The following is a 10,564-nucleotide window of genomic DNA, read 5'->3' as shown; positions in this document are numbered from 1 at the left end:
TATATATATAGAGGCGACAAAATCTGCTAACCAGTCAGTTTTTCGAAATGTTTCGTTCTCTATATCTGATTGGAATTCTATCTCTGATTTGGGTGGCTGCCCAGGATATCGTACCCGACGATCCGGAAGTGCAGATGCAAATGCATGCCATGTTCTACACGGCTCGTGTTGCCTGCGCGGATGAGAATATGATTCCGTATGGTAAGTGGAGTAATGTACCAACTCTGAATAGTTACAGCAACAAAGATTCATTTAGTGAGAAATTATCTATAATTGATCAATCACTGAAAAACTAGGTTCTTTTGTGTGAGGTTCATTCAAAGTATACTTTATTGGTACTCAATTTCCGTGAATAATATGTTAAATTATTGTAACTGTGCATGGCACAATCAAATCTATTCAATGCATGGGAATATGATCTATAAAAGGGTAGTCACAAAATCCCATTCAGCTTTCTGTTTGTTCAAGATGTATTCCGCGTTAGTTAGAGCTTTTGCTGTTCTTGCTTTTCTGATCTTGAGCACGAATCGTGCCAGGGCTCTACAGGATCACGTCAAGGACAATGGTGATATTTTCATTATAAACTATGATAGTTTCGATGGCGATGTGGATGACATATCCACAACCACTTCAGCTCCCAGAGAGGCTGACTACGTAGATTTTGACGAGGTTAATCGGAACTGCAATGCTAGTTTCATAACCACGACGAGTGAGTGCGAAGGATAACGAAGGCAATATATGACTACATTTATCGCCTCTTTCAGCCAATGTCTTGCAGTTTAATAACACTGGGGATTTGCCAGATGACAAGGATAAGGTAACCAGCATGGTAGGTATACTTTGCAGATCCTTCGCCTCCCGATACTCAAACAGTTCTTGCAGTGCTATTTCCACTGCTTTTTCGAAAAGTCCGGTTTGATGACGGACTATAAGTTAAATACGGATCTGGTGCGCAAATATGTTTGGCCAGCCACTGGCGATTCCGTTGAGGCCTGCGAAGCTGAAGGCAGTGAGTGTTCTAGGCGGGACTTTTCAATTACAAACGAAATCTTTAATGTGTAATCCCCAGAGGACGAGACGAATGCTTGCATGCGGGGCTATGCCATCGTCAAGTGCGTGTTTACCAGAGCCCTCACGGATGCTAGGAACAAACCCACTGTATGAATAACATCAAAGGCCACATCTTGGACTTATCAGTAGAAAATTATAATGTTAGCGTCACTAAATCAAATACGGCTACGACCGGAACACAAAGTTGGCTATAAAGCACAGGCACATGCAACTTATTCGGTCTTTACTGCCCCGGCTATCACGTTTCCTCATTGCCATCGCAGGCGGTGTTTCTAAGCAGACGGCTGAGCCGCTTGCCAATGGGCTTGGGGTACTGGTTGCTCTTCAGTAGGAACTCCTTGGACTGGTGCTCCACGGCTCCGTTGTCTAGTTGGTACTTGCAGAGCGTGTGCAGCGGTCGCACGAGCGTTTGCCTCAGCTCTGGCCGAGATTCGAGCACGGCCAGGCACTGCGCAGCGGTCTCTAGTGTGCTGAGGCATCCTTCCGTAGGCTGTGTACGGATGATGTAGTCACTTATGCCCACGGCGATGAGTTTCACCTGTCGCAGGCGGTGTAGAGCCGGACTGCTAGCGTAAATGGCTTTAGCCTGAGGCCAGGTTCCATCGATGAGCACCAGTGTATAAGGACCAGCACTGTGGTCCACTTCCTCCAGTGGGACTGAGTCCCGGCTGGGATACAGAAGTAGTGTTTGTGGGGAGTCCAGAATCTTTTGCAGATCAGCATGGTTTCTATGGTTTGGAAAACGCTTGCCTTTGTAGACGACACATTTTCCCGGTTCCAGACCTAATTGTAGCATCAGTGCAGTGCGCAGCGATCTCTTCTCCTCTGCAGGGTGTTGCAGTATAACAATCTGTGAGGCCACCGCCTCAGGTGGATGCGGCAAAGCCGGGCACCAGCAAACTACCACGGGTCGTCTGTAAAGATTTTATGAAGAGACTTCAGTTTTTATGGCAGCTTTCCAGCTTCACCACTCACTTGCACTTCTCGCACTTGTCGCGTCTGTTGGGCGGATCAGCGCTGATGCCCACGAGGTCCAGCCACGCGTCATCCTCCATACTTATAATTGATTAAATAAGGAAAATGCTAAGTTTATATTCCGCACGATAAGAAATTCGTGAGCAACAATTCGCAACTAGGTGGCAACGCACACAGCCACATGGCAAATATGACCGCCCTGTCTTCGAAACAGCTGTTTGGAGAGCAGACATTGCGATTATGCGATAACAGAATCGTGAATTCATTTAATCTATACACCAAGGAATCAAAATAAATAATAAATAATAATCGCATGAAGAAACGAAAATCATAAAAAAAAATATTAAATAAGTGCCTAATATTGTTTTAAAATAAATAGGAAGAATCCTACAAGCATTGTATTAAATCACCGAACTTCGTAAATTCGTTCCAGTATAAACATTCCATTTCAGCTTTCTGTTTTCTATTTAGATTTTGTATGTGAATTGGACTAGTTGTTAAGCTTAAAGTTGTAAAGTACATAGCATAATTTAAGAAAAATGCAGAGTATAGGATGGACGCTGATCATGAAACGAGGCTGCCTCTTTAGTTGCCGCAAGGAGACCCTCAACATAAACGGATCTCGGTACACAATCCGCGAAAGGCTGGCGACGGGGTTTGTACCACATTTTCCCAACTATCTCCTCTGATATATCTAATCTGAGTGTTTGAACAGGGGCTTCAGTCTAATCGACCTTGGGGAAAACGCCTCTACGCGACGTAGCTACGCGATAAAGCGCATCACCTGCCACAGCATCGATGACCAGAATATAGCTCTGCGAGAAATCGAAAACTGTCGAAAAATTGACTCGGAAAACGTGATCCGGGTAGTGGATTACGAGCTGAAGGGCCAGGCGGACATAGTTATAAACACAACGAGCACCTTGTTCATTGTGCTTCCCTATTATAAGCACGGATCTCTTGCGGACCACCTACAGCTGCGATCGCGGAAACAGGACCACATGCCCGAGGCCCAGATCCTGCAAATCTTTCTGGGCGTCTGCGAGGGATTGAAGGCCATCCACGAGGCAAAGCCGGTGCCTCTGGCCCACCGAGATTTGAAAACGGCCAACATCTGCTTGTCGGACTCTTTTGAGCCAATTATTGTGGATCTCGGGTCCATGACAGAAGCCCGACTGCAGATAGTGGGCCAGACGGATGCTCAGCGCCTGCAGGACGAAGCCGAGGAGAGGAGCTCCATTGTCTACCGGGCTCCAGAGCTATTTACAGTGAAAACATATTGCACAATTGACGAGCGCACTGACATATGGGTAAAACAGATCCAAGAGAGCGTTATTGGAGTTCTTCCTTAACATTTCCCTCTTTCAGAGTCTTGGCTGTGTGCTCTATGCAATGTGCTACTTTAATTCACCCTACGATCCCATCTACGAGCGAGGTGACAGCGTGGCTTTGGCTGTGCTCAGTGGGAACATAAACATTCCAGAGGATTCAATTTACACAGAGGTAATAAACCTTTTTTATATCTTTAAGAAATCTAATTCCAAATATTTGTCTAGGACATGCACGAATTAATTAAGTACATGCTGCGAACCGATCCAATGGAACGGCCATTCGTATTTAGTGTTATCGAAAGGACCCACGATCTGATACAGAAACTGGAGGGTCGCTTGTAGCTCCCACTAACTGGATTACAACTCATTTATAGGCATTCCTCCGAACCAGATACACCGCTTACTGTTTTTTGACTACTTATTGTAAAATATTTTAAACCTGCTGATTTTGTGAAATTATGTGTAAGCAATCAAGCTAGTTTTTTTTTTATTTTATTGATCGGAGCTAGTGTTCGTCACGAGTGAGTCCTGGACAGTTGGAGCCCAGATCTTCGGCGTCATCGTAATGGGTGCCACACCAGTAGCAGAAGCAATAGGCTGTGCGCAGGTAGCCAGTGAGGAGTTCTAATTGCTCCGAGGGATTGTATTGTTCTTCTTTGGCTGGCACCTCGACTTCAGGATCGTCGACGTCGCTCTGTGATTCATCTTCTTCTTTTGGTTTAGGCGGCCAAAAGAAATCGAGATCTGGTTCTGTGATAGCGGACTTAAGATCCAACGATTCGCAGGTCTGCTGGCACCGTTTTATGTCATACTGCAATTTCCGCTCCTCCGCTTTATGAGTCGCACGCCTCCTATAAGCCTCTGTGCTGACTTCCTCGCCGCTTTCAATGCCGGCCCTGCTTAGGAGATGTGCCCTCCGGATTTCCTGCCGCTTGAGGGCCAACTCTGCAACGGCTGCCTCGCGCCCAAGTCCTCCACGACCGCTCTTTATAGTTATCCCCACGGGTTCCGTACGAGCATCCGAAGTTTTTCCCAACCCAGACCCGGCTTTGTAGCCCATCTTGGCCAGGAGCTGGAATCCTTTGTTGTCGGCGGGTATTGGTTTGTTGAGGGACTGTTGAAGGCGAACATTGTCTATGTTTCCGGAAGAAGCTGCTGTCTCCCGTTGGCGCTTCTTCAGCTCCTCTTTCTTGGACTCGACTTCAATCTGCCGCTTTCTGCCGCGATTGTGCACCAAACTCGGTCGGACATCTTGCAGACTAATGAGGGAAGAATGACAGTTTGTCATAAGGTTGTTGGTTATTCGTTAGGTGTAAGTGTAATCTCACCCAGCCAGGAATTTGTCGGACATATAATCCTCCTCCTCGTCAGACATCTGTTTGTTTTGTTTACACTTCTCTTTTAAGTGTGACCATTTCTTAGTTATCTACAGCATTATTCGAATACTCAATACTAACTTTGCCATAAAAATTGAGTTCCGAAAATTGTATATTATAAATTGGGCTTTCTTAGTGTTTAAAAACCAGCCAGTTTGTGTTACAGAAATTGTCCATAATTTCTTTAATAACAAAGTACTTTAAATTAGCGCACGTAAAATACTAAAAAAAAATACTATTCGCTTCTGAGCAGCTGTTGCGCTCCGCTGACGAGTGGACAGTTCCGCTGGCGTTCCATGTGCTCGTCCCATTCAGAAGGCAATATTTGTGAAAATTAACTAATAGTTGACTAAAGCAAGTGCAATGGGAGCTGTAAGTAGAAAGATCAATTAATTAATGCACATTCTAAGCCAAGTCATTGCAGAAAAAGGTCAAAATCAGCTCGGTCAAGCGGGCCGCTCACCTGAAGTCGAAAAAAACACCGCTGTCTAAGCAGCAGCAACAAAAACAAAAGCAAAAGCGCGATCAACTGAAATCGAAGCGCGAACAGGGCCAGAATATATTCTCCCAAAAGGCGAGAAAGCGGGACAACTTAGCACAGCGTAAGAAGCACAACAAATTGGCCTCCCTGGGCTTGGATCCGCTCGAGGAAGACAACGAGGATGGCGACGATGAGTTGCTCGATAACGTTGCGGACATGCTGGATGGCGATGATCTTGCCCTACTGCAGGCTAATAAACGCAAGCGAAAGGCCAAGGCGACCGGCGAGGAGGATCCTGACCAAGGGCAATCCATCGGTTTGGAAAGGGCCTATGCCTCTGACACGAAAAAAGAGCAGGATGCGCAAAAGATAAAGCTGGATTTGCTGCCAATCAAGTCCAGGGATGGTCAGATTATCACCCGTACGACAGAGGTGGATTACATACCTAAGCCCAAGCAGAAAAAGAAGAATGAGGAAGAAGAAGAGGAGGATGATTCCGAGGAAGATGGTGATACGGAGTATGAGGACAGCGATGACGATGTGGTCAATGATGTCGAGGCCGCCTCCGCCGCTCCCGTCCAAAAACTTATCTCTACCACGGATCTACTTATTGCCCGGCAGCAGGAGATCGAGCGCCAGAAGTATCGCATTGGAATCATTTGTTCCGGGCTGCTCGAAAAGCCAGAGGACAAGATGCGCAACTTTCATGCTCTGTACGAACTCATGGACGAAATCAACCCAGCCAGTCGACAGGCCAACCTGATGGCCGTCAGAAAGCTGGCCATAATCTCAGTCACCGAGATATTCAAAGACATCTTGCCCGAGTATCGAGTGGGTCAGGTGGACACCAAGATGCAGACGCTTCGCAAGGCCACTCTGGATCGTGTAACCTTTGAAAACGCCTTGCTTCAACAGTTTAAAAAGTTCCTGCAGAAACTGGAACAGATCACAGCGCAAGTTAACAGGAGAGGTGGTCTTAGGACGCCTCAGACTGTCAAATTGGCCACCGTGGCAGTACAGTGCATGTGTGACTTGCTTGTGGCGCATCCCTACTTTAACTACGTACAAAACATTGCCCAGCTTCTGGTGTATATGCTGAACTGCAATTATGCGGTGATGCGAACAGCGGTCAATCAGTGCTTCCGCACAGTTTTTTCCAACGATAAGCGGTTGGAAATGACTCTTTTTATAGTGCGACGCATCAATCACTTGATCAAAACGAAGCAGAACAATGTTCATGTGGAGTGCATCACCTGTCTGATGGGTCTTAAAATCAAAAACGTAAACCTAGATGCCGAGAAGGAGAACGAGCTAAAGCAAAAGAAGCTTGAGTCGCATCGTCAACGCCTACTAAGTTTGTCCAAGAAGGAGCGGAAAAGACGTAAGAAGCTCACCGAGGTTAACAGAGAACTGGAGGAAACCCGTGCCGAGGAAAACAAGCAAGCAAAGCATCAGAAGCTCACCGAGATCATAAAGATGGTGTTTACCATATATTTCCGCGTTCTTAAGAACGATCCCACTTCCTGCGTGCTGAGCGCTATTCTAGAAGGATTGGCAGAGTGAGTGGTTATTGTAAATCTCTTTCATGGAACTTTTAATATAGAGTATGATTTTTAGATTTGCGCACGTCATTAATTTGGACTTCTTCTCCGATCTAATCGATGTGCTCAACCGCATTCTAGAGGACCAAGACGAGCTGGGCTACCGGGAGCGATTGCACTGTGTTCAGACCATATTCGTTATCCTTTCCGGCCAGGGTGAGGTGCTAAACATCGACCCCATCCGATTCTACCAGCACTTTTACCGAAATATGCTGGCGGTGCAGGCGGGCAAGAATCACGATGACTTCGCCATTATTTTGCGAACTTTGGATGAGGTGCTCGTAAAGCGTCGTCGCAATATGAGCCAGCAGCGTCTAATGGCCTTCATGAAACGCTTGCTTACTGGAAGTCTGCATCTGCTCCATAATGGCACCCTGGCCACGCTTGGCACAATAAAACAAACCTTCCAGCTCACTTCTGTGCTCGACAACCTATTGGATACAGACACTACGATAGGCTCTGGTCGTTACGATCCCGAACTGGACGATCCTGAGTACTGTAACGCAGCAAGCACAGCGCTGTATGAGCTTGCGCTTCTGGCACGCCACTATCATCCCACGGTGCGACGGATGGCCGTTCACATTGCTCATGGAGTGCCAGCATCGGGCGAGGGAGCTTTGCCCACGGAAATTGGCAAACTGTATGTAATAAGGCGCCGACTACATAGTTGATTCTAACAATTATTACTTTCCTTAGTACCTCCCACGAGCTGTTTACGCAATTCGACAGCACTCAGATGGCTTTCAATCCGACAATACCGCTGCCAAAAGCTGGTCAACCAAAACTGAAAAGGGGCAAACACTTATATATCCGCTCGGACTTCAAAAAGGAGTACGGAAAACTCCTGCAGCAAGGAAAAGTTTCACAGACGAAGGATAAACAAGCTGTACAAATTGATTTTTTCAGTGCACTTCAATAAAGAAAAGGTTGGAGATTGGAGTAGAGTTATAATGACTGCTGAATATTTTGGCAAGAAATTAAATTTTTTAACAAAACAAAACATTCTTTCATATATGTTCTCAGTTAAAGCAAGTGAATAGCAACTAGAAGGTAGTTTGATACCAGGATTTCTTTAGCCAGATAATAATCGAACGAATTTTTTGTTAAATCAGAAAGTTGCGTGTTAGTTTTAAGGTATGAAACCATTCAATTGCTTAGAACTTCTCTGTAATGTACTTTAATTAATGGGATTTTACAAGTTATTCTGTTTGGAGCTCCTAACATTCTATATAGAGGCTAAATCTAGAGTCACTAAGATTAGTGTCATATAACCGGGTACAAGTGCCAGGGGTTCGGGGATTTTTCATTCGCTATCTATGCATTGGTGCCTCCTCGTTGCCGCTGTTGTCCAACGCTAGCTGGTGGCAGGTACTCCCTATTCCCGCCCGACTGCTGTTGCCCGAATCCAGCCACCGAACTCTCGGGAAGCGCTCCGGCGGCAGTGGCCAGAAGGCCGACAGCAGCTCCTGATGGCGGTAATCGATTGGCTGCACTGCTCGGGACAATGGCGGGACGAAGGACGGCCCCAGCGCCATACGGGCTTTGGGACTGGGCGGTTGGGGCGGGCGTGGCTGAAGGGTAGGACCCCCGGCCGGAGTTATATCCAGCAACCTGAGGCACTCCGGTAGCTCGAAGTGTTCCAGCCGTGGCCAGAGGTGCCCCGAAGGCGGTCGAGGAAGAAGCAGCCGGACGGTAGGCGTTGTTGGCATTAGATGTTCCCAGATTGGAGCCACTTCTCTCAGAGTAATCATAGATATAGGCATTATTCGCATATAAGCTGGGCGCAGAAACGCAGTCGTACTGATTCCACCACACACAGACTAATGTCTCCTGGCTGAAGACTGTGCCATTGGGACACAGGAAGGAGTAGGTCCTGTTGAGGGCACATATATGGAACACCTGGCACTGGGCCTCTATGTCCGCATAATAGCCGGGAAGGGGCTGTTGGGCGCAGTCAAAGTTGGTGCGCGGCACCTGGGCATAAATGGGATAATCCACTCCAGGAACACCCGGAATGGCCGAGTAGTCACCATCGGAATCGTTGTAGTCCCCGCTGTCTCCCGTTCCACTAGAAACTCGGATTGGAGACCCACCGGGAGTACCTCCATACTGTGAAGCCTGCGGTCCATAGGGTCCACTGCGGGATGATGGGGTAGATAATCCGCCAGATGATGTTCTTCTCGGTGGGTTAACGGGGTTTGTGGCTCCTACAATGGCGGGTGCTCCAAAAGCGGTGGTAGCCTGTCCACTTGGCGTAAATCCAACAGCGGGTGAGGGAAACAAGCCCGCTCCATATGCAGTGGGAGCCGGAGCGGGAGTTAGTGGCAGGGCTGGTGCTGTGGGATATGGTGCAGGTGTCAACCGACCTCCAGCTGTGGCTCCTCCTACATTGGCTACCTCGGGACGCCCATAGTTGTACCCACTTTGAGCCTATAAAAGCGCGGATTACAGTTAAGAAAAAGGAATATCCTTATAGCTTACCTGGACTTGCAACTGTGCTAAGCCACCACTCCAGAGCAACACCAAAACTGGAATAAAGAGACGGGCCAACATTAACGCTTTCTAACCGTACGTGGAATCTGGCGAAGATCTGCTCCGAGCTGTGGAACTGGCGACGCACCAAATGGAAATGAACGCCCTGGCAGCCATCGATGGCGATGGCAGCGAAGAGTTTCGTAGCCTATATTAAGGCCAAGTACGTTGCGATTCTGGGCGCTGATAGCGCGGCTTAGACGGTTCTGCACCGCGATCTTTATTTATCAGCTTCCTACTCCTACGTCGGGGGCACAGTGGTCAAAAACATCGCTTTTTGAACTCAAATTGAAGGAAGCAAATGCTATTTCATTTGCATATCCAATATCCAATACTATACTTTAAGAATTGAAACTAGAAACTAAAGTTTCTAGTGCACAATTGTAAATGTTGTGGCTTGATTCTGAAGTTTCTTTACATTTTGGTTAATCTCTTCATTGTAAACTGAGTTGCATACACTGTGCCAATTGCTGAAATAACGCACTGCAACATCAATTGGCTGGCAAGAATTGCGGCAGCCGGTGGGCCAAAGGCAAGACGCATGCCTCGTAAATATGCAAGGCAGCAAAAACTTAGACAGACAGACGCCCCTACAAAGGAAGTGCTAATAGTGATCGGAATGATGGGCCGGACAGCCGATCGCTCGTCACTGTTGAGTTACGCGCCGCAGTGGGTTGGGTCTGGGTCAGCGCCGACTGGTTGGCCAACTCACCTGCCAAGACGCACGAACAGCGTTGCAGGGGCACTTGCATCATGCCGCAGGAGATTCCGAGCTGACGAGCTTATCCGAGTCCAATATTCGGCTTATCCTTTTCGACCGGCGACCTGTGAACTGTCCAAAACTTGGGAAGCTACTGCGGGCAAGCTCAGAACGATCTTAGAAATATATACGAATTTGAAAGCGCGACTTGGATGCGGCACCTTTACCATATTTATGTGGCAGCTGCCCCAAAGACCAGCGACAGTGTGCTGCTTGCGCTTTAGCAGATTTACGACGCTGGATTATCCATTGTTCGGGGACTGCGGCCAGTTATCAGAATTCATATATCAGCGCGACCCTACATGACGTATACGTAATATAAGTTACGTATACGTTGATCAATTCAATATTATAGCCATTTCAAGTGCACTGTAATTGCAATCTGATTCTACTTGTCCTTGCGAGTGGAAAATTCGATTTTCTTGCAAATGCATTCA

At 47.2% G+C, this 10,564-nt stretch overlaps 6 protein-coding genes across 7 annotated transcripts; 3 read left to right on the top strand and 3 right to left on the bottom strand.

Moving 5' to 3' along the window:
* The first annotated feature begins 32 nt into the window (after positions 1-32).
* On the top strand, positions 33-1,286 carry LOC6727069 (general odorant-binding protein 84a). 2 transcript variants are annotated; one of them, XM_002102430.4, is made up of 5 exons: positions 33-201; positions 485-709; positions 765-829; positions 883-1,009; positions 1,070-1,286. In XM_002102430.4, the coding sequence occupies exons 1-5, from the start codon at positions 48-50 to the stop codon at positions 1,162-1,164; spliced, it is 666 nt and encodes a 221-aa protein (XP_002102466.1). In that variant the 5' UTR covers positions 33-47; the 3' UTR covers positions 1,165-1,286. The 2 variants fall into 2 exon arrangements, with proteins under 2 accessions (XP_002102466.1, XP_016033563.1); XM_016175852.3 differs by lacking the exon at positions 485-709.
* LOC6727068 (tRNA-uridine aminocarboxypropyltransferase 2) lies at positions 1,183-2,312 on the bottom strand. The gene is made up of 2 exons (XM_002102429.4): positions 2,047-2,312; positions 1,183-1,985 (listed from the first exon to the last, which is right to left on the bottom strand). The coding sequence occupies exons 1-2, from the start codon at positions 2,124-2,126 to the stop codon at positions 1,310-1,312; spliced, it is 756 nt and encodes a 251-aa protein (XP_002102465.1). The 5' UTR covers positions 2,127-2,312; the 3' UTR covers positions 1,183-1,309.
* A 120-nt stretch (positions 2,313-2,432) lies between these two features.
* LOC6727067 (serine/threonine-protein kinase 16) lies at positions 2,433-3,851 on the top strand. Its single transcript, XM_002102428.4, has 4 exons — positions 2,433-2,701; positions 2,762-3,356; positions 3,415-3,549; positions 3,603-3,851. The coding sequence occupies exons 1-4, from the start codon at positions 2,586-2,588 to the stop codon at positions 3,717-3,719; spliced, it is 963 nt and encodes a 320-aa protein (XP_002102464.1). The 5' UTR covers positions 2,433-2,585; the 3' UTR covers positions 3,720-3,851.
* On the bottom strand, positions 3,206-4,853 carry LOC6727066 (G patch domain-containing protein 11). Its single transcript, XM_002102427.4, has 2 exons — positions 4,706-4,853; positions 3,206-4,636 (listed from the first exon to the last, which is right to left on the bottom strand). Exons 1-2 carry the CDS (start codon positions 4,750-4,752, stop codon positions 3,883-3,885), a joined length of 801 nt encoding a protein of 266 aa, XP_002102463.1. The 5' UTR covers positions 4,753-4,853; the 3' UTR covers positions 3,206-3,882.
* Positions 4,854-4,974: 121 nt separating this feature from the next.
* Positions 4,975-7,779, top strand: LOC6727065 (nucleolar complex protein 3 homolog). Its single transcript, XM_002102426.4, has 4 exons — positions 4,975-5,125; positions 5,178-6,793; positions 6,852-7,475; positions 7,532-7,779. The coding sequence occupies exons 1-4, from the start codon at positions 5,117-5,119 to the stop codon at positions 7,752-7,754; spliced, it is 2,472 nt and encodes an 823-aa protein (XP_002102462.1). The 5' UTR covers positions 4,975-5,116; the 3' UTR covers positions 7,755-7,779.
* A 30-nt stretch (positions 7,780-7,809) lies between these two features.
* LOC6727064 lies at positions 7,810-10,249 on the bottom strand. Its single transcript, XM_016176255.3, has 3 exons — positions 10,080-10,249; positions 9,317-9,363; positions 7,810-9,265 (listed from the first exon to the last, which is right to left on the bottom strand). The coding sequence occupies exons 1-3, from the start codon at positions 10,120-10,122 to the stop codon at positions 8,150-8,152; spliced, it is 1,206 nt and encodes a 401-aa protein (XP_016033562.1). The 5' UTR covers positions 10,123-10,249; the 3' UTR covers positions 7,810-8,149.
* Between the last annotated feature and the right edge of the window lie 315 nt (positions 10,250-10,564).

Source organism: Drosophila simulans, chromosome 3R (assembly GCF_016746395.2).
Source record: "Drosophila simulans strain w501 chromosome 3R, Prin_Dsim_3.1, whole genome shotgun sequence".
NCBI classification, from domain to species: Eukaryota; Metazoa; Arthropoda; class Insecta; order Diptera; family Drosophilidae; genus Drosophila; species Drosophila simulans.
This window is presented reverse-complemented; position numbering and strand designations above follow the sequence as displayed.

Coding starts and splice junctions, on each gene's coding strand:
- LOC6727069 (XM_002102430.4), top strand. CDS start 48: ATGTTTCGTTCTCTATATCTGATTGGAATTCTATCTCTGATTTGGGTG. Junction 202..484: donor TGAGAATATGATTCCGTATG/GTAAGTGGAGTA, acceptor ATTCCGCGTTAG/TTAGAGCTTTTGCTGTTCTT. Junction 1,010..1,069: donor GGCCTGCGAAGCTGAAGGCA/GTGAGTGTTCTA, acceptor TGTAATCCCCAG/AGGACGAGACGAATGCTTGC.
- LOC6727068 (XM_002102429.4), bottom strand. CDS start 2,126: ATGGAGGATGACGCGTGGCTGGACCTCGTGGGCATCAGCGCTGATCCG. Junction 1,986..2,046: donor GACAAGTGCGAGAAGTGCAA/GTGAGTGGTGAA, acceptor AAATCTTTACAG/ACGACCCGTGGTAGTTTGCT.
- LOC6727067 (XM_002102428.4), top strand. CDS start 2,586: ATGCAGAGTATAGGATGGACGCTGATCATGAAACGAGGCTGCCTCTTT. Junction 3,357..3,414: donor ACGAGCGCACTGACATATGG/GTAAAACAGATC, acceptor TCCCTCTTTCAG/AGTCTTGGCTGTGTGCTCTA. Junction 3,550..3,602: donor AGGATTCAATTTACACAGAG/GTAATAAACCTT, acceptor ATATTTGTCTAG/GACATGCACGAATTAATTAA.
- LOC6727066 (XM_002102427.4), bottom strand. CDS start 4,752: ATGTCTGACGAGGAGGAGGATTATATGTCCGACAAATTCCTGGCTGG. Junction 4,637..4,705: donor TCCGACAAATTCCTGGCTGG/GTGAGATTACAC, acceptor TTCCCTCATTAG/TCTGCAAGATGTCCGACCGA.
- LOC6727065 (XM_002102426.4), top strand. Junction 6,794..6,851: donor ATTCTAGAAGGATTGGCAGA/GTGAGTGGTTAT, acceptor TATGATTTTTAG/ATTTGCGCACGTCATTAATT. Junction 7,476..7,531: donor CCCACGGAAATTGGCAAACT/GTATGTAATAAG, acceptor TACTTTCCTTAG/TACCTCCCACGAGCTGTTTA.
- LOC6727064 (XM_016176255.3), bottom strand. CDS start 10,122: ATGATGCAAGTGCCCCTGCAACGCTGTTCGTGCGTCTTGGCAG. Junction 9,364..10,079: donor CTGTTCGTGCGTCTTGGCAG/GTGAGTTGGCCA, acceptor TCTTTATTCCAG/TTTTGGTGTTGCTCTGGAGT. Junction 9,266..9,316: donor TAGCACAGTTGCAAGTCCAG/GTAAGCTATAAG, acceptor GCGCTTTTATAG/GCTCAAAGTGGGTACAACTA.